General features: G+C 44.0%; 2 protein-coding genes across 3 annotated transcripts; one reads left to right on the top strand and one right to left on the bottom strand.

Annotated features, from left to right (window-relative positions):
• Positions 1-145: 145 nt before the first annotated feature.
• RpS18 (ribosomal protein S18) lies at positions 146-2,359 on the bottom strand. Of its 2 annotated transcripts, none has more exons than XM_037425300.2 (5): positions 2,301-2,359; positions 2,026-2,124; positions 1,849-1,935; positions 1,269-1,462; positions 146-253 (listed from the first exon to the last, which is right to left on the bottom strand). In XM_037425300.2, the coding sequence occupies exons 1-5, from the start codon at positions 2,301-2,303 to the stop codon at positions 175-177; spliced, it is 462 nt and encodes a 153-aa protein (XP_037281197.1). In that variant the 5' UTR covers positions 2,304-2,359; the 3' UTR covers positions 146-174. The 2 variants fall into 2 exon arrangements, with proteins under 2 accessions (XP_037281197.1, XP_037281198.1); XM_037425301.2 differs by having other exon boundaries at positions 2,214-2,324.
• Positions 2,360-2,546: 187 nt separating this feature from the next.
• On the top strand, positions 2,547-20,767 carry Vps52 (vacuolar protein sorting 52). The gene is made up of 18 exons (XM_037425299.2): positions 2,547-2,692; positions 2,859-2,934; positions 3,020-3,072; positions 3,144-3,219; positions 3,610-3,677; positions 3,754-3,867; positions 3,958-4,019; positions 4,112-4,262; positions 4,789-5,022; positions 5,358-5,415; positions 6,988-7,121; positions 7,836-7,991; positions 16,171-16,289; positions 17,358-17,481; positions 17,606-17,809; positions 19,087-19,264; positions 19,680-19,798; positions 20,421-20,767. Exons 1-18 carry the CDS (start codon positions 2,666-2,668, stop codon positions 20,565-20,567), a joined length of 2,100 nt encoding a protein of 699 aa, XP_037281196.1. The 5' UTR covers positions 2,547-2,665; the 3' UTR covers positions 20,568-20,767.

Raw genomic sequence — 20,767 nt, forward strand, 5'->3', positions numbered from 1 at the left:
GTGACAGATCCGGGCCTTAAATGACCGCAATGTTGAAGGATGCATGTTCAAAGCAATCCATTTTTAAGCACTTCAATGTTCTAATTTCTAGTGGTGCTGTTGGGTTAGAGAGAACCCGAGCACAGACTACAAGCAACACCGAAACTGCCTGTAAATGTTTTATTTGGGGACAGTCTAGTTCTTCTTCTTGGACACACCGACAGTCCTTCCCCTCCGGCCAGTGGTCTTTGTGTGCTGGCCCCTCACACGCAAGCTGCATAGAAAAGAAAAAAGTTATGAATGTCACATTTAATTTAGCCAACCAAGGATGTTTTAATGTAAAACAAATGCGCTATTCCTTTGAAGTGACTGGCAACCATTTTCACGTTAAATATTGTGTGCAAGCAGTTATGCATACAGTGAAGTCTCATGTGAACGAGCATTGCGTTGTATAAACTGCTCTAACGTGTGTACTGACCTTTTGCAGCTATAATCATAACTATAACACATCATGCATAAAGGCTGGCCCAGGGAGGCCTAAGGAGGCTCCCAAGATGCAGATCAATTTTGGTTCCAGCTGTGTCATTCAGGAAACATCACACATGTAAAATATGATGCTTACATTCACTACTAGTACAAATTCTCAGTGTATGCTCACTTAATGAGTAACTGCTGGAAAAATAACCATGCATGTTTTAAAACATACTACACATTTTCTTTAACATTCATGTGTTACCTGTGCTGACTGAACAACTATCAATAACCACACTTTGAACACCAATCCATTATGCTTTCCAGCATGGTTACCATATATGTCAGCTTGCAAACAATGGGTGAAGTTGCTAAACAAAGTAGGATTCAACACTATAAGGCATGGCAACACCGTCGACTAACACCAGTCATGCCATAAAAGACTGCATGACCTACACTCATGCATGCACGTGACCTCTATCAGTCGACACACAGAATTCAGGTCTGTTTGTGTTGCTACTTCCCCGCAAAATAAAGTAACAAGATGTTCCTAAAGATGTCATATTTGGTTCAGAGGTTTGAGACAGCAGTGGTGCGACGAAGACTGAGCAGTGAGAATCAACCAAGGGAGGCAGGCATTTAGCGACCATTAGCAACCTAACTAGGGAACGCAATCACTCGAGCATCAGCAACCAGGTCGCGATGCAAAAGAGCCTTCAGAATCAAGCACTCTGGTCACAGCATAACAATGGCACATGCTTTAAAGGTGACGCCAAAGCTATAAATGGGGTTAAATCAAACGTTTACTGGTAACGCACCCCCAGAAGTGTCGAAGACCGCGGTGGGCACGGATCTTCTTCAGCCTCTCGAGGTCCTCACGGAGCTTGTTCTCGAGAGCGTTGGACGTCACCTGGCTGTACTTGCCGTCTTTGATGTCCTTCTGCCTGTTCAGGAACCAGTCGGGGATCTTGTACTGCCGGGGGTTCGACATGATAGTGATGAGCTTCTCCACCTGCACGGGTAAGAGAGAGATGACATGTGAAGAACATGCCGGACCACCAAAGTGCTAGGAACTTAAAACATCGTTTATTCTTCATGCACAAAAAGACATAGCGACAACTCAGTTGCCCAGTGCCTTCACGCCATCTAAACCCCGATATGGAGCGTATAAACCATGTGCGTCTTGTTTACATGCAACTTGTTTACATGTACGGGAATAGGTGCGTTAATATTACAAACAACACCACTTTGCAGTCAAAGACTTACAATCTATAAGTTTGATGAGGTCAATGTCTAATTCGTCGCTACTGCGACTTCGCAGCTTTCTTGCGCTGTTCATGTCAGCTCCGTCTACCACTTGGTTCAAGATGAAAAAATAAACATGCTTTATATGCTTACCTCCTCGTCGGTAAGCTCTCCGGCCCGCTTGTTCAGGTCCACATCGGCCTTTTTGCACACCATGTTGGAGAACCGGCGACCGACACCCTGCAGGCAAAGCATTTGGCTCAGAGAAGGCAACCGCCAATTCTTTTGTCTTTTGCAACTTTAATAGAGACGTAAGAATGAAAACAATACCTTGATGGCGGTCAGGGCGAACATCACCTTACGCCTTCCATCGATGTTCGTGTTCAAAACACGAAGAATGTGTTGAAACTTGTCAGGAATCACGAGAGACTGCAACGGAGAACATGATACAAATGAGTGCGTGCTGGAGAATTCGGAGGAATAAAAAATAAATGAAATGCGTTGCGAGTGATATTAACCATTATTTCCTCTCTTCGTATAACTAAATAGATCGTCACTCGCACTGATTAAAGCCGATTGAAAATGGGATCGTGAAGCCAACCTACCATCTTAAATGCCGATTCTGACTGAAAAGGAGTCGACAGAAGCCGCGCCGCAGCTTCAAGGTCCCATGGTTGTCAGTTGGAAAAAATTCAAGTAAGTAGCCAATTTTTTTTTCACTTTTGTAGTAAACTACAAAAAACAACACATTTTTAAGATAAGTTTATGATGGATATTGTGAGTAATATTTGTTCATGTCAAGATCTTGGAATCTCCGAATGCAATACGAAGCTGTGTTTGCATTGCGTCATACTGATTCAGTCGCGCTCAGCTGCTGAGAGCCGTACAGCTTTTACTATGAGCGCTCGAAACCATGTAATTTCATGACTAAAACGTTACCGTATAATTGGCAAAACCCTACAAAGACGTAATGGATGCCTTAAAACAGCATGTTGAGGTGATTACGTGTCTTCTCTTTGTGTGGCGACTTATAGAACGGTTTTGCATCACATTGAAGTGACGGTTTCACTTCCTGAATCCGTACTCATTCTCTATCTTTGGGACAGCACATTTATCGGCATCTCGCATTGGTCGCAAGTCCTTGTTTTCTTCCGTCATTACAGGAGGGAAATGGTGACGCCAGTAACGTACTGGAGAATCCCTTCGAGCTGGACGACCCAGCATTTGACGAAGTCGATGGTAAACAAAGTTTCGTCTGCGCAACTTTTCGCTGTCGTGTTTGGTGCGTGTTGTCATCTAACGACTCACTGTTAACCTTTGTTAGTGCACATACAAGAAAACCTTGAAGATGAATTTATTCAAGAAGCCTTGCAATCGGTACGTTCCTTCCACTGTATGCAAAAATAACGTATTTAGACCTGACATTGTAAATATATTTGACTGTGCAGGGCATGGACCTCAGGCAGTACTCGCTTCAGGTTGAAAAAGACCTCAAAGAAGTCGAAAATGCTTCCATCCAAGATTGTATCCTTTTCTCGGTTGCTAAGTCTGCACTGAATTGGCCCTGCGACAGGGGTATATGTGATGCCGTGTTTAATAATATAAAGGAGAGACTGCCATGCAGATATTACGAGTTGTATATATTTATTTATGTTTGTATAGTTATTCAACTTTTTAACTACTTAATTTCTTTGTAATTTAAAAAGCAACCACCCACCACTACTGTTTTCGCTTCCCTGCAAAGTATCCCTTTAGAATTTCCTTTTTTTTTTCACAAATTCTTCTACAACATGACTTGTGGCCAATCCCTCGCGGTGTGTTGAGTCGTACTTTGAATCACCAACCAATGTTTCTTAGTGGTTGTGTGTACATTTTTGGAAACTGCATCTTCATGCCCTTAACCTGGTCCAACAGATATCAAGGAAAGTGTTAACATCGCCAGTCTTCACAACCAAATAGCAGCCTGTGATCAAATACTCGAGGTTTGGAGAGTTCATTCGGTCTTAGGAACACGGTGGTATGTTTCGTGCTGCTGAGTTGAAAATTTTTTTTGTACAGCGAATGGAAAACATGCTGAAGACATTCCAGGAGGACTTGGGTAGCATTAGTCACGAAATTCTGACACTTCAACAACAGTCGGTGTCTATGAATCTTCGTCTCAAGAACAGACAGGTAAATGCAAAATGAAGTGAGCAAGCTTAAGTGTCTTGTCTGAACGTGTCCCCTTCACCAATTACTGACGGGATTTCCCGATGTTTGCAGGCTGTCCGAGGTGAACTGAGTCAGTTTGTCGACGACATCATCGTGCCGGAAAGCATGATACTGTGAGACCTGTTCATGCATCTCCAGAAAGCGTAACCCTTTTCACACTATTGTGATTTTGACCCTCTCACACTGGTCGTTTTACTTTCCACAGAAACATCCTTGAAACACCTGTCACAGAAAAAGAGTTTCTGGAACAGCTGTATGTTCTAGACCACAAGATATCCTTTGTCAAGGAGCAGTCCTTCAAGGACTCAAGGTCATGCCAAGACGTCAGGGACATACTCGAGAAGCTTAAGCTGAAGGTAGGCAGCATGCTACTTTGTGAAGTTTTAACCACTTTGCTATATGTTGATAATCATAGTAGCAGTATTAAGTGCATGATGACAGCAACATGTCATCATGCAGGTTGCTGCCCATGGTGTTCCACGCATTTTACTTTCAAACTTGCCTTATGTACTTATGTCTACATCCGGTGATTTATGTTGCAAGTGCAATGATGACGGCAATTGTAGTCCACTAAATTACAATTAAAATCTGTTGATTGGGTAACACAATCTATCTATCTAGATGGCAGCACAATGTCACAATCACTACACTCTGCAAGCTGCCAATAGAAAGGGCATTATAGAATGCAAGCCGATTCCAAGAACAGCACACTCGTAGCATTTCTTAGCACCAGCTGTCAAAAGTAGAGACTAAAAGAAACTGGCACGCAATACAGGATGTGATATATTAAGTTATCTCTGCTGGAAAAGAAAGTGGCGTTAGGGTAGCCTAGCGCACATTGACATTTGTGGGATGCTAGTGCACCTTTGTTTTCTCTTCCAGGCCATAGGAAAAATCCGGGAGTACCTGCTGCAGAAGGTGTACTTGTTTCGCAAGCCCATGACAAACTACCAGGTGCCCCAGAATGCCATGCTGAAGCACAAGTTCTTCTACCAGTTCCTCATGACGCACGAGAGGGAAGTGGCTCGTGAGATCCGCGACGAGTATGTGGATACTATGGGCAAAATCCTCTTCTCCTACTTCAAGACGTACACCAACCGGCTGATGAAGCTTCAGGTGATGGAGCGCAATCATGTAAACTTTTTTCGAAGGGTCTGGGACTCATAAGTCTAAAAATGTTTTCGAGTTATTGGAAAGTGCTTTAAGACCAGTTGGACGCATGTGAAAGGTGCAGTTGTAGCTCGCAAATTGGTCGAAGTTGAAAAAAAAAAAAGTCGAGGCAACATCTTGTGATTTTGTAGCATTGTTATTTCAATAATTGTCTTTATTCTACCTAGCTGTGCAATGCATGACTTTTGAGTTATCTGAAATTAAAGTCGCTTTATTGTTTGTTGGTATGTCGTGAGTAGAGTTTTAAATGAGCATCTGTTCTACCATTATATTTTTTTCAGTATGAAGAAGTTCCTGAAAAGGATGACTTGATGGGTGTAGAAGATACTACAAAAAGGGATATCCTTTTTGTGAAAGCTTTATCTCACATTAGTGCATCTAGTGTTTTTTCTTTACTATATCGTGTATGGAGATTAATTTTTAAACAAATACCCAGTGTTAGCTTATAAATTTTTTAGGAACATGCTTTAATGAGTGGTGGACTATGCAATAGTACAAAGGTTAGTCCAATATAAATAACCCGTGTTTTTGTTTTGGGACATTTCTTTACTACATATTGCTGACAATTTTTTCCCCAGTAGAGCTTTGAATTGGGAAGCACAGGTGTGCACTAAATGCATGGAAGACTTTTGAAGACTGCTTGTTGACAAATTTTTGTGTACATCTACAGACCTTGGGATAGAGCAGTGCCCAATTGTAGCTTCCACAGAAGTGACAGTAGTTTGCAGACTGTTGAATGTCCCAGTACTCATACAGAGCAGTCTGTAAATGATGCACTAAAATTTGCAAACCTGTCTAAAGTGTTTGGTCTTGTTCCCAACAAGGTATTAAGAAATTCGCCTTACATTGAGCAATGTCTTCAGACGGAAACCAAGAATATAAAAAAATTTTTAATCTATGAAGTTAGCACGGTGACAAAAGCGAGTGTCTTGAATATGTATTGTCACACATAGTTGAAGAAGCACACTTTAATTCAATAGCTGAAACGGAGCGAGCTCGTGCCTTATAAACAAACAAGTTAGAGAAAAATGTCTGTGTCTACTGCAAGAGTGACTTCGCTTCTTAAAGGGCCGCTCACCAGGCCCCATACCAAATTTTAGTTAGACAGTGGAAGTTGTTGGTTGGCTAATGAGGAACATTTTGCCACAAAAATTCTTCGAATTGGTTCATCATGAGCGGAGAAAACAGGTTTTTTGAAGTGGCGCGAAACGAGGATGAGAGGAGGCGAGCTCGAAACCCTTGCCGTTCCTCCGCCTAGCCTTCGCAATCCAAATCTCTTCCCCACCCTCTCCGGCATCTGAGCAAGAGGTGACGTGCACATGACGTGCCCAAACAAGTCGAACCCCCGAGCACGTGAGCGGCGTTGTTTTGTTGACCAGCGTTATTTTGTGGTCTTCTACCTGTTTCTGCGGGATGGTTTGGAAACTCTGGCTCAGACGCGGTAGAATAGATGAGCACAATGAGTGCGCAAACGCGTAGGAGCGTTCCACGGCGCTCGTCTGCTCCATGCGCTGACCGCGGGTACACGAACGCATGCGAAACACTGGCACATTAGCCCCGCATCTCGTAGCATTTCACGGAAAAAAATTAAAGAAAAACGTGCACAAGTTTTTATTGCGTCTCATTATTTTATTCAAGTTTTATTAATCTCTTAAAGCAACACATACACAAACTACGCATGTTGTGTTACACGGCGAGCAAGAAAATGCTCGCCGTGTAATTAATACAGACTGCTAAGTGCAGTGCACGCAAGTGCATTTCTTCCGTATCATTTGTTGCTTTCTGTTGTCCCAGTCTGTGATGCTATACTTAGTCTGCGATGCAGGGTCAGCTATCCCTGCTAACGGTGGCACCGATTCTCATTTGTTCATTCTTTATAACCTCAGTGGTACGCCTTGACTTCAAACCCACGCCTATTCAGCTCGAAACCCTCGCTAAAGAACAGATCCACTGTGTTTACACTGGGAGCTCGTAACAACGTCCTCACAACAGAGCTGGAAAGTCCTATCATTGTGCCCCATGCTGCACAGAAGAATGAAGTTAGGGTGGGTACGCTTCCCTCTCTTTTTTTGCCATGTATTCTCATTCTTTTTACTGCAATAAATAAGAGATTATAGTATCTATCCTAGTTTCAATGAGAACAGCGAGATACGTTCACACCTTTTCACAGGTCTGATATGTTCCCTACTTGACCCTCGGTGTAAAACTTGTCCCATGTCTTTTCTCTTTCTCTTTGTTTGTGTCACAAATGCTTCATGTCTTGCTTTAAACATAACATTTCCCATTTTAAGGTATATGTTACAATAATGAGCCAAGAAGCAATAGTACCATTAAACAGAGAATTCATAAGGCCGATGGCAGCATACAAAGGTATTACTTTGAACACATAGAAGGAGGTTGCAGGATCAATTTTCCTGTGTACTATCTATTGGTTAATGTTAGTCCCAGGTAGTCAGTGTTATTCCAGAGTCTTCTTGCATGGCATTTATCATATTCATATTGTTATTCTGGCATTTTGAACCTACAGATTAAACTTTTCCAATGCATAAAACAATGTTTCTTGTGCCAAAATGTATAGACAGGTTTTTCACACACAACATCATCATTAAAAACAGTGCATTTTTTTTGTGGTGGCGATTTTTCTTTTTGCCTCATACCTTCAGCATGTGCTTTTACCATTTTTTTTTCTTTCGAAATGCTCACTGTTTCATGACACGTAAGTGTTGGCTGTCAGTAATGGTCGATGGATTTTCTTTCAGTACCCTTTCGAAAGCCTTTTCAGAAGTCAGCAGTATGCGCTGCTCGACAACGCCTGCCGTGAGTACCTCTTTGTCACAGAGTTCTTCATGGTGACAGGCCCTGCAGCCCAGGAACTCTTCAATTCGATCATGAACAGGACCCTGACCATGTTTGTGGTGAGTTTGTTGCTGTTCGCTGCTTTTGTTGACAGAGGTCGCACGTGCAGCTTATTTATCCATACAGTTAACGAGCGCACAAAAGTACACTCACTAACTTCAAGAAACACGAGCAGCACACCAAGGTGCCAAGTGTAAAGATGACGATGGACCAGGAGAGATACACACAGACAGGGAATTTTGTTTATTGTGTGTGTCCTTATCTATCATTGTCTTTGTAGCATGTACCCTGAATCATGCATAAGCAACACTCCCAGATGCAGATGTCCACCCTAATAACCAACACACCTCGTCAAGTAAGAATAAAGCATGTCACTTAGATCTTGCCATGAAAAACACATTCCTAAAAGAAAAAAGAAACAGTGTAATGAGCCTAAATTAAAATAACTAGTTCAGTAATAACACCATTAAGAGCTTTGTGTCAACTTTCCTGAACTTGACCTTTTATATTTTGATATGATCTGTGTTGGTGTATTGGGTGTTACGGGGTTTAGTGCCCTTTCTTCGACTTTCAAAAAATGCATCTTATTTTGAGTGCCTGTTTCCAAAATCGCGGTTAATAACTAATTTCTTGCGTATTCAGTCTTTCTCTTTGTTAGGTTTGTGTTGATCCTGGCTTAGTAGATATAAAGCATGCAATTGATACAGCAAATATGCAAAGCACACTAATCAAATTTCGAAATAATTGACTGTTTATATATTTACACACACACAAAAAAATACTTCCACAGTAATTTGTCAGTAAAAATGTTTCGAAATGTTTTGACTCAGGCATCAAAATACATGCCAACTGTACCATGAATTTTAATATAGTTGTAATTGCTTTAAGTAATCCTGCAGGAACTTTTGGCTGGCACAAAAGTTCAAACATGTTAGTATTAGTGCTTTGTGCGTACTTGTTTAGGTTATATATGGCACTTTTCTTATGATCCATCATCTGGTGCCAAATATGTTGTGTGAATGTTTTTGGTACGACATACAAAGTATTGAGAAAGGCTGCGGTGGCCGCATTTTCGATGCACGGGAGAATGCTTGAGGCCTATGTACGTAGATTTAGGTGCACGTCAGCGAACCCAGGGTGGTCAAAATATCCGGAGCCCTCCTCTACAGTATTTTTCATAATCATATTATGGTTATGGGATGTTAAACCCCATCAATTATTACTATTATTAAGCTTCTGAGAAAGTATAAGAGAGGGATCATTGTTCAAATGGTTTGTTTTATTATTGACACAACAAATAAAACTAACAGACAATTAACAAGGAAAGCGTGGGCATCATTATATTGCTGTTTTTAACTGTAGCGTGATGATTATGACCTAAATTGAAGGGAATATAAAGTGGGAGAAAAATCACCTTTTCTGCCAGCGGAATCGGATCTGAACACACAACCTTTGAATTACATCTCCACCTCGTGCAACGATCATGTGCCGTGCGACACTGTCTGGCAAAAAAAAGTGTTCCACACTTGCTGCCTCGGCAAGGAGTAGTGCTGGCTTACACACTCAGGGATTCATCATCTTCATCAGCTTGACTACGCCCACTGTAGAGCAAAGGCCTCTCGCATGTTTCATCAATCGACCCGGTCCTGTGCTTTCTGCTGCCACCATATGCCTGCAAACTTTTCAATCTTATCTGCCCACCTAATTTTCTGTCTCCCTCTCACGGATTTGCAGTGATGGAAGTGCTGCTCCAAACTGCTAGAAATATGCAGCTTTAAAATGATATATTTGTTAGTAACTGCTCAAAACCTGCTCCGAAAGAGCATTGGGAAAACTGAAAACAATGAAGTTAAACCGTGTCACCATCCAGCGATCCTAAATGAAAACGAAAACAAGCAGTATACTGTTACTTAGTTTACAGCTTGTATAAGAGCTGTATACTAGATTATTGACTATGCTACACATACTAGAGTTTTCTCTCTCTCTCTGTCTCCCTCTCTCTCTATATATATATTGTGAGATGGTGTCCAGTACCCTCAAGACTCTTCTTTATTGTCTCGAGTATGTGCCCCACAACCTAAGCTTGACTAGTGATGATAAGTATGTACAGATGAAAAGATGGGACGCATAAACAATGCTCACACTTATTTTCCCCGCGCACTTGAGCGGCCGGCCCGGCCAAGACTTAGGCGGGAAATGTACGGCGAACAAAGGGTTTAAGACGTGAAACGTGGACTATCTCGGGGGCACGGTAACGACGGTCCGAGGAACCCTCGACGGGAGTGACAAGGTAGTTGACAGGAGATGTCCATTCAGAAATAACGTAAGGTCCGAGAAAGCGTGACTGAAACTTTTCACATAATCCTGGAGTGCGAACAGGCGTCAAAAGTAATACTTCATCTCCAGGGCGGAAAGTGACGTCTCGACGGAAGCTGTCATAGCGTTGCTTGCGGTCTTGTTGACTGGCCTCCGTGTTGAGTTGAGCACGTTGCCGTGCCTCAGCGAGCCTGGAAACAAAATGTTCTGGCGTAGTCGTGGACGTTTTTGTCGTTACATTGAAGAAAGAGGCGGCGTCAATGGTGAATGTCGGCACACGACCATAGTTGAGGAAGAAAGGTGAATACCCGGTGGTTCGTTGAACAGCGGTGTTGTGTGCAAGTGTTACGAACGGCAAGATTTTGTCCCAGTTATCATGGTTCGGTCCGATGTGCATGGATATCATGTCGATTAGAGTCCGGTGGAATCGCTCTGTCAGGCCATTTGTCTGCGGGTGGTAACCGGATGTGGTCTTATGAACTGTGCCACAAGTTTTTAGGATTTCATCGAGAATTGTGGACAGGAAGGCCTTGCCTTGGTCACTCAATAACGCGCGAGGTGCACCATGATGCAACACAATGGCTTCTAAAAAGAAGGCAGCAACGTCTGATGCAGAGCTAGTGCGTAGAGGAGCAGTCTCCGCGTATTGTGTGAGGTAATCGACAGCTGTGACGACCCAGCGGTGGCCCGCTGGCGTTACGGGAAGTGGCCCGATGAGGTCTATTCTGACAACGACAAAAGGTGCATCAGGACATAGAATGGGTTGTAATAGGCCAGCAGGAGCTGAAGTTGGTCGTTTCCGGCGTTGACAAAGAGTGCAAGAAGGGACATAATTAGCCACAAAGGTAAAAAGACCAGATCGGAAGAAACGGTTCCTAACGCGGTTGTAGGTCTTTTGGAATCCTAAGTGTCCAGCTAATGGGTCGTCGTGCAATGCTTCGAGAACTTGTTTTCGCAGCGAACGGGGAAGTACTGGCACCCACCGATGCCCATCCGCATTGTAAGTATAGCGCTGCAGGACGTTGTTCTCTAGCTTGAACTGCCGTAGCTGACGACGTAGTCTGGCATTACGTGTAGAAGACGAGCCATTCAAGTATCCGATGATGCGGTTACAGTAGGGGTCGTCACGTTGGCACGCGGCAAACTGGGCGCTGCTGTTTAAAGATAGTGACCCAGCAACTGCCAGGGGTGATAACGTGGGTGAAGAGGAAGCCGCTTGATCACCTGAGGGGCATTGAGGATTCGTGGTTGGAGATAAAAGTGGCAGAGGGCAGCAAGAGAGAGCGTCAGCATCCTGATGCTGTTTGCCAGACCTGTACACAACGTCAAAAGTGTACTCTTGCAAACGCAGTATCCAGTGACCGAGGCGCCCAGACAAATTCTTCAGCGAGGACAACCAGCATAGGGCATGGTGGTCGGTGATCACAGTGAAGTGGCGTCCATACAGATAAGGTCGAAATTTCTGGATGGTCCAAATGACAGCGAGACATTCCTGCTCTGTTATCGAGTAGTTCTGCTCCGCAGGTGTTAGTGCGCGGCTGGCATACACAACTACTCGCTCACGTGATGTTTCATCGTGCTGGAGGAGGACAGCATCGATTCCGTGACCACTGGCATCTGTGTGCAGGAAAGTGGGTGCACTCTCATCGAAGTGACGGAGGACGGGGTCTGATGTCAAAGCACGCTTAAGGGCTTGGAAAGCACGCTCGCACTCGTCAGTCCACGTGAAAGCCGTTCCTGACGTCAGAAGCTTGTGTAACGGCCCTGCAATGGCAGAAAAGTGACGGATGAAGCGGCGGAAGTAAGACGCCAGGCCCACGAAACTTCGCAATTGTTTTTGATTGCCCGAACGGGGGAAACTAATCACGGCAGCAACCTTGTCGGGGTCGGGTCGCACGCCATCTTTGCTGACAAGGTGACGCAATACTTTGATGCATGTGCTGGCGAAGTGGCACTTCTTTGTATTGAGCTGTAGACCAGCGTTCGAAATGCACGTTAGAACTTCGTCCAAACGCTTAAGGTGCTGAGGAAAAGTAGAAGAATAAATTACGATGTCGTCTAAGTAACATAAACAGGTTTTCTATTTGAGACCACGTAAGATGGTATCTATCATGCGCTCGAATGTTGCTGGAGCGTTGCATAAGCCAAAAGGCATGACGTTAAATTCGTAAAGCCCGTCAGGCGTCGCAAACACTGTTTTCTCCTTGTCTGCTTCGCGCATAGGTATTTGCTAATACCCGGATCGGAGGTCGAGGCTGGAGAATTATTCTGTGCCTTGTAGGGAGTCCAGTGCATCATCTATGCATGGCAATGGATATACGTCTTTTTTCGTGATCTTATTGAGCGCTCTGTAATCAACACAAAAGCGGACAGAGCCATCCTTTTTTCGGACCAACACCACAGGAGACGACCAAGAGCTGGATGAAGGTCGAATAATATCCCGTTTGAGCATGTATGTGACGTTTTCCTCAATGATTTGCCGTTCCGCCGAAGACAGACGGTATGGGCGGCGGCGTACAATGGAGCTGCCTTCGGTTTCGATGCTGTGCTCTGCAACGGAGGTGCAGCCCAGAACTTTGGAATGTTTGTCAAACAAAAGGCTGTGCTTTTGGAGAAGGTCTAAGAGGTCTCTCTTTTGCTCGGCAGTGAGGTGAGGACTTATGGTGTCATTTAAAGCAACAGTGGTAGCCTTCATATCAGTAGTAGCAGACAAAGGCGTTGATTCTGCGTGAAGGGGAACCAGCGAGAAAGGCTCGCTGTCAGCGAAGCAGCTCATAGCAGTGCCTTGGGGCAGCATCACTGGCGATGAAGTTGGGTTCAAAGCGGTGACCAATGCTTTACTGTCGTTAAACCGCACAAGTCCGGGTGCTATGGTAAGCCCCACAGGTTTGGAGTGAACTGATGGGGCTATGAACACGTCACCGTTAATTATAGTATCCGAAGTGATCGTGAGAATTTGTTCATCTCCTGGTGAAATGAAACAATCGGCGGCAGCAACGACACGGAAGCTGTATGGATCGACATCGGATGAACTCTCAGTAGCTGACATTTCAATTACTCGCTGACGACACGATATGAAAGCTGATGCCGAAGAAAGAAAGTCCCATCCTAAAATTACTGTGTGAGTGCACCAAGGAAGTACAAGAAACTGAATGTGGGGAAGGATGCCATCTATGAAAACGCGGACTGTGCAAACACTTGAAGGCTGAATAGGGACTCCATCTACGCAACGAAGGGGAGGGTCATCGTATGGTGTCCTACCTTTTTTCAAGCGGACACAAAAGTCTGCGCGAATTACGGAAAGTGATGCACCTGTGTCTACCAGTGCCTCTGTCTGTATACCTTCAACGTACACTAATAAAACATTCGATGGGCGGTCCGGAGGAGTTTGACGCAGTTCGAAAGATGCAGCTTTCCCTCCCGAAGCTGCACTGTTTAGTTTTCCAGTTGGCGGTCAGGAATCGAAGTAGAAGGTCGGAGAGGAGAAGAGGAACGCCGCATCGGTGAAGGTGAGCGACGACGTGAGAAACGGGAACTGCCAACTGAGCCAAAGTTCTGCGGAGACGGCGACCGACATGTGCTGTTCTGATACAGTCAGCGATAAGGGTGGTCCAGTGGGGTAGAAGTCGTCCCGTTCAAAGTTATCGTAGCTTCGTCTTTCGTCTCGCTGACGGTGTCGGCAAAACCTTGAAATGTGACCACGGATGCTGCAATAGAAGCAAGTCGGCTGCGAAGTGCGCCAGTCGTTGTAAGGCTGGGAAGATGGTCGCGGTGTGAGTGAGTTGAGCGAACCATGCGATTCGGCCGCTGGTAGCTGCATTGGGCTTTGCTGGGGTGCAGGTGTCCTAGCAGCAACTTGAGCATAAGTTGGCATGGCCACAGGATATGAGCTCGGAACTGGTGAGATTGTCATCGAGGCCAGGCTTTGCTGGGGCGCAGGTGTCGTTGCAGCAACGTGAGCATAACTTGATATGGGCACGGGATGTGAACTCGGAACTGGTGTACCTGTGATTAATGCCAAATCCTCCCTCACGACGTCGCGTAAACTAGTAGCAGGTGGCGTCGTTCGGATATCAAGGGGGCGAGGTGAAGCCTGTGCATGAAGTTCCTCGCGGATGATAGAGCGGATCAATGCACGCAGCTCTGTTGTGTCATGACTAGAGCTGAGATCAGGCGTATCAGGTTGCACCCGAGTGGTTTGAAGCTTCTCGAGGCGCTGACAGGTAGCTACAACATCGGCTACGGTCTGGGGATTCTGCACCACAAGCGCATTAAAAGCGACAGTCGCAATGCCTTTTAGCAGGTGGCGCACACGGTCGTTTTCCGCCATATGGTTGTCGATGCGGCGGCAAAGGGCGAGAACATCTTCAATGTAAGAAGTGTAAGACTCGCCGGGGCGTTGAACACGTGCACCAAGCCTTTTCTTGGCGATATCCGAGCGCACCGACGGGTTGGCGAAAATCTGGCGGAGCTGACGCGTAAAGGCGGGTCATGTCAAAAAATCTGTAGCGTGGTTTAAAAACCACGTTTTTGCGACGCTGCTCAAGTAGAATGCGACGTGGGTGAGTTTCGCAGGCTCATCCCAGTTGTTGATGGCACTCACGCGGTCATACTCCTCGAGTCTGTCTTCCACGTCCTCACCCGGAAGCCCTGCGAACAGCGGAGGATCCTTTTGAGAGCTGGTGACCAGGTGAGAAGGGTTTCTTGGTGGTGGGAGCGGTGGCGCAACTGCTGCGCTAGGCTGGTCGGCTTGCGACATTACCGAACACAGGTCGTTTAAGCGGCGGCCTGAACGGAGCTCCAGGGATGTGTTCTAGAAGACGCTGGGGTTGTCCGAGAGCGCGAGAGGACGCAGGAATCGGGCAGCACTCTTTACCACTTGTAAGATGGCGTCCAATACCCTCAAGACTCTTCTTTATTGTCTCGAGTATGTGCCCCACAACCTAAGCTTCTAAGCTTGACTAGTGATGATGAGTATGTACAGATGAAAAGATGGGACGCATAAACAATGCTCACAATATTAATATTTTAGACTTCATAGTCATACTAGTCACTGCTGAAACACTGTTGATATGTGACTGATTACATTTAGCACTTTCATCAGATTTGACCTCATTTATGTCGCAAAACAAGCACTTTAAATGTTAGTCCATTGAGCTTACTTGATTTTTGAAAATTTCAATGCTGGCTACTTTCGCAAGATACGAAAATAAATTTACTTGGTGTTCAAAGACCATCCATCCACCTAATTATGTTTCTTGCAATTCACAGCGATAATTGTATGTGCCATGTGTTAAATAATAAATATTAATGTATATAGAGAGTTAAATGATGCATTAAACTTAAGTACTCATTTGGAGTATTTTGCCATCTGCTCGAAAAATACCAATAGCTGCTCTAATCTAGCATTTTTTCTGCTTCAAAAACAAAGTGTTGCTTTCATCACTGCATTTGCCTTCTCTTGGAATCCAGTCAGTTGCGCTTAAGACCAGAGGCTAAGCACACTAAGTGATAGCTCGATTGGTGGAGTATCAGACATGTAATTCGAAGGTTGTGGGCTTGAATCCTACAGTATCAGACATGTAATTCGAAGGTTGTGGGCTTGAATCCTACAGGAAAAAAAAAAGGTTCTTTTTGATCCCCTTTATTTTGTTCGATTTAGGTTGCAATCACTACGCTACATTTAAAAACAATAAAATAATGGCCTTCATGCTTACCTTAGCTCAATTCCCTGTTACAAATTTTATCAATTCAGTCTTTGGGGAAGTGTTACACAAGAGAAAAGACATAATAATATTTTATGTTATTGACTCACACTTGCATATTTAATAGAGGAGAAAAATTAGTCAAATACTTACTCAGCCTTGATTATAAAAAATTCTTACTTTAACATGGGCATTTTTCTTTCTTGTTTGCTTTCAGAAACATGTGGAGCTGTACGTTCAAGACTGCTACGACTCCATAGCTCTGTTCCTGTGCATTCACATAATACACCGGTTCCAGCTACTGATGCACGAGAGATCTGTACCTGCACTGGACAGGCAAGTAGTAAATAAATATTTTATAGCGCTCGGGGAGGCATAGCACCTAGGGTGCTGCGCTGCTAAGCACTATGGCATGGGTTTGATTACCCGCCATGTTGGACACATATCGAGAGGAACAGAATGCAGGAACACCCGTTTACTTTAATCGAAATTTACACAAAAAGGCACAGCTGGTCAAAATTATTCCACTCTTCTATGGCATGTGATGAATTCAGCATTTAAAATGCCTGAATTTAATTATTTAAGTTAACATTTGTCATTAGAAGTAGTGTAGACGTAAAGGATCACTGGTTATTTCTACAGCTACTAATGGTAATTTAGATTTCGATGTTCTTATTTTCACCCAGCCGTCCAGGCTTTCTCCTTTCACCTTGACAAGTCCTGTCAGTGAGGCACAAGCCTGCGCCTTTTGCAATACCCTAGTCAACATCAACGGCACTGCATACCTACTCTTCTTTTACTGACAGCTCAACCGTGCTTTGTTCAAGTATTCAGAAAAAATGACCAGTCGTGGTTGCAACTGTGGAACATGTTCTCGCGCTGCACGAATGACCAGCACAAACTTTTGTGCCTATAAAGTTAAACTAAAAACAATGGCTCACGTTAAATGCCCATTTTTTAGATATGAGGCACTATCAGAAGTTCACTGTAAATACTGTGTAATAAGCACGTTGTAGTATATGGAACGCATTTGAAATTAATTTCTTTGTTGCTGAAAGCATATAACACCGCCATGCAAAGAGCAACAGTATAAACTTCCAAAGTGTGTGTAACATTTAAAAAAAAAAAAGCTGTGCAACCTTTATATATATATATTTTTTATTGGTGAGAAGATACCTGTATAAGTGTGTGAGAGCATTCGTGATTTTGAGTGGCAAATTATATCTTGAAACAAGTTTGCAATATTTAGTGGCAACGCCTACCTTCACCAAAGCCCTACAATGTACAGCCTGGTATAAGAAATATAGTATGTTGCATTGTTTTAAAATTGTTTGAAATAAATTTGTTGCTTTAGATGAAGTTGTAGTTTTCAACCAAACATTGTTGACTGCATTCGAATTTCAGGTACTGGGAGTCTCTGCTACAACATCTCTACCCAAGGTTTGAATACATTCTCAAGCTCAACATACAGAGCATCAAGGACTGTGACCCTCAGAAACTAGGGAGCATCGACATGCGGCCGCATTATGTTAGTGTCAACCCCTGTTTGTGTTATTTGATGGTCTACTCGACAAACAGACTCTCAATCACATCAGTCACTGTTTACATTAGTTGGCGGTAAACACACTAAAAAATAGCTTTGTCATTTTCAGATTACGAGGAGGTATGCTGAGTTCTCGGCCGCCATAGTCAGCATCAACGAGAACTTCCCCAGCGATCGCGTGGCTGCGCTGCTGGCGTCCCTGCAAGGCGAAGTTGAGAACTTCATTTTAAAGATGGCTGCGGAATTTCAAGGGAGGAAGGAGCAACTCATTTTTCTCATCAACAATTACGACATGATGCTGAGTGTGCTGCTGGTGAGCTGTGCAAGCACTGCCACTACACAGTGCATGTTATTTATTGTTATGCACCACATTCACTTCCTTTAAATTGTGCATCTTACAAAATATAATGCTACTGTGACTGTACTGTGTAATTACAGTGATCAGGTAATATTGAGGTTTTGTGGTCATATTAGTAGACTTTTTTTGTTTCAAAGTAGGCGCCGTCCTGCAGTTTGAAGAGCCTGTGTGCACACTATAAGCAGCAAAAAATTTTACTTCCATATCACTTTTATAAAAGCCTGTAATATTTTGTAATGACCAGAAAAAAGCTTACAAATGATTGCAAAAGAGCAAGATCTCTATGTTTCGTTACAACTGCAGTGTATGTATACCTTGCCGGAAACAAACCAAAGATTGTTGATACATTAGAAAAGATGACAAAGGCAGTATGGTAGGCGAGCGCATTGTAGGAACTTTTCACACATGACAGGCTACATTACAATAGGCTTAGTGAATTAAGTGATGTGTCACCTATAAAAAAATGCAGGTTAGCATCAAGTTTATGTATACCTATTTTTATGTCACAAAATATGGAGTTAATTACTACATAGAAGGCATTGCAGAACTGAACCTGTTGACCAGTGGATGAGTAGAATGACACATCTCTGCGACCAGTGGCCCCAGTGCACTGTGGCCACTTGCAAACAAGGGATAGCATGTCAAATATTGAATGCACAGAGAGGTCCAAATAATGGTTACGTCGTGCAACGTAACATTGCAGCCACAAGTTGTAGTTATGCGCATAGTACACAACCTGAGAACAACTGCATTGCGGGGATGCTAAATTTGGCTTCTTTGTGCCAGTTCGGCTTGGTTTTTAAAAAAGTGGTCGCAGAAAAAAAAACAGCTTTACTACATTGATATTTGGTTTAGATTCAAGGAACAGGAATTAACCCAAGCAGCCGGCTTGTTTTTTGGCCACTACCTGTCTAAAAAGTATGTCTACTGTTCTCATTTGCATATGCAGCAGTCTGCCTCACTGCCTACTGTGTGTACAAGTCAAGGAATAGCCAAGAATATATAGTGTATTCTAGGGATTCTGCATGCGTGCTATTTGTGGCCTGTTTTCTTTATGATAGCTACAGTGCGAGAACAGAACGACGACAAAGAGACAAGAAAGACACGTCTTTGTCGTCGTTCTGTTCTCGCGCTATAACCATCATGTCATACCAACTAGCCCTAACTGCCACACTTCTGTTTTCTATTCTTCCGCGAGTGACTTGGGACTGAGCATTGTCGTTCTTGCGCAGGAGCGGACGAAAGAGGACTCCAAGGAGACCGAGAGCTTCAAGGAGCTGCTTCAGGCACGCACACAGGAGTACGTGGAGGAGATCCTGGCTCCCCATTTCGGTGGCATGATCGGCTTTGTCAAGGAGTGCGAGCTCCTCCAAGAGAGGGGCCAGGCCGACCAGATGCAGAAGGAAGAGAGTGAGTGCACCCAGATCTCGTTCAGTGCATGCCTGATGCAGATGTTTGCATAACTAGGCTGATGAGACTGATCAGCGGCAGGGGACTTGTCCTTGTCAAGACCTCTTGTCGTGCTCACTTCGATGAAAGCGTGTAAACCAAAATGACACTGATTTCGCGCAAATGACGGACAACAATTTTGAGGGTCTGCGCATTAGTTAGCTAAGGTGTCCAGTTTTAGTTTGCGAATTGAAATGTACATTATGAACTGGTGCATTTCACAAAATGGGAAGCTGAGCAAATTGGCCGTTCGGGGGGTCTGTATTTGTGCCTCTTCATGATGGGTAATGTCAACTAATGCGCTTCATAATAGTTTGTGTCTGTGCTTAGCTGTGTTTGTTCTTTCATCTTTGCTTTTTTTTTTTTTTTTTTTTAGAAAAAGTTGTCATGCTGATACGCTCGTTCAACTCGGGCTGGAAGAAGGCCATCGATGACATCAACCAAGACATCATGCAGACCTTTACGAATTTCAAGAATGGAACCAACATCTTGCAGGTCTGTGAGCTGCTCCATTGGCAACAGTCTTGCTTGCCATTGAGTCCTTCTTATACTCGCGGACAACTTTTCGTGGCAACATCAGCGAAGGCTACAGAGCCATATTGCGCGTATACTACCGCTACCGAATGTAGTCCTGCACTTGTGTCCTTATTTTCAAGCTGTAATATGGAAAATAGAGCCTTCATTTGTTGCATGTTGTCACTTCGCGTTTTTGAACTCATGAGAAAGTCTAATTTTTCATGTGTATCTCAAATGCCAAGTGGCGTCTGCGTCGATATAAAACGCTGATTGCACACAGCGATCGCTTTTCACAGTGGTACAGAACGCATGACATACTGGACTACTTTGCGTAGTGGTATAGGTGCAGAAGCACCGCCCCTGTAGCTTTCCTTTCATTGCCAAGAAAAGTTGTCTGCCAGTATAGTCATTGTATTACGTCACCCAGTCATTGACAGCTGCACTTTGGCATAAGCACGATGTGAAAATGTCTGCTGGTCTAGGTTGGCACATTTAAAGCATTGATAGTTGAACATGCACATAAAAGTTGATCTGTGCTTAGCTATCCTACTGCTAACCGGTGTCTGCAGTTCAAAACTTCCATTGTTCTTTTGCACTGCAGGCCGCACTGATGCAGCTAATTCAGTACTACCACCGGTTCCAGAAGGTGCTCAGCCAAGCACCCTTCAAGCAGCTCACAGTTCGCTCGGAACTGTTGAACATTCACCATCTCATGGTGGAGGTGAAGAAGTACAAGCCAAACTTCTGAGCAACACGAGACAAAGCCAACAGTGTACATACATAGTATAGCTCACGGTGCGCAGTTAATAGGAAGTGCAGAGGTTGCTTGTTTCTTTTTACTATCTTTCATTCCCCCTCTCACGATAAATGGCAGAAACTGACCATTCCGTTGATTCTAGGCTAACGCTCATTGTCATAAGGAAGCATTAAATTATTGTTTACCAAGTG

This window comes from Rhipicephalus microplus, chromosome 5 (genome assembly GCF_043290135.1).
Source record: "Rhipicephalus microplus isolate Deutch F79 chromosome 5, USDA_Rmic, whole genome shotgun sequence".
Classification (NCBI taxonomy): domain Eukaryota; kingdom Metazoa; phylum Arthropoda; class Arachnida; order Ixodida; family Ixodidae; genus Rhipicephalus; species Rhipicephalus microplus.

Bases quoted from the DNA above. Each gene is read 5' to 3' on its own strand.
- Vps52 (XM_037425299.2), top strand. From the start codon at position 2,666: ATGGATGCCTTAAAACAGCATGTTGAG. The intron at 4,263-4,788 runs GTAGGCAGCATG...TTTCTCTTCCAG, and splicing joins TCGAGAAGCTTAAGCTGAAG to GCCATAGGAAAAATCCGGGA. The intron at 19,265-19,679 runs GTGAGTGCACCC...TTTTTTTTTTAG, and splicing joins CCAGATGCAGAAGGAAGAGA to AAAAAGTTGTCATGCTGATA.
- RpS18 (XM_037425300.2), bottom strand. The intron at 1,936-2,025 runs GTATTGTTTTCA...CTTTGCCTGCAG, and splicing joins TCGCCCTGACCGCCATCAAG to GGTGTCGGTCGCCGGTTCTC. The intron at 254-1,268 runs GTGCGTTACCAG...TTTTCTATGCAG, and splicing joins GGTCTTCGACACTTCTGGGG to CTTGCGTGTGAGGGGCCAGC.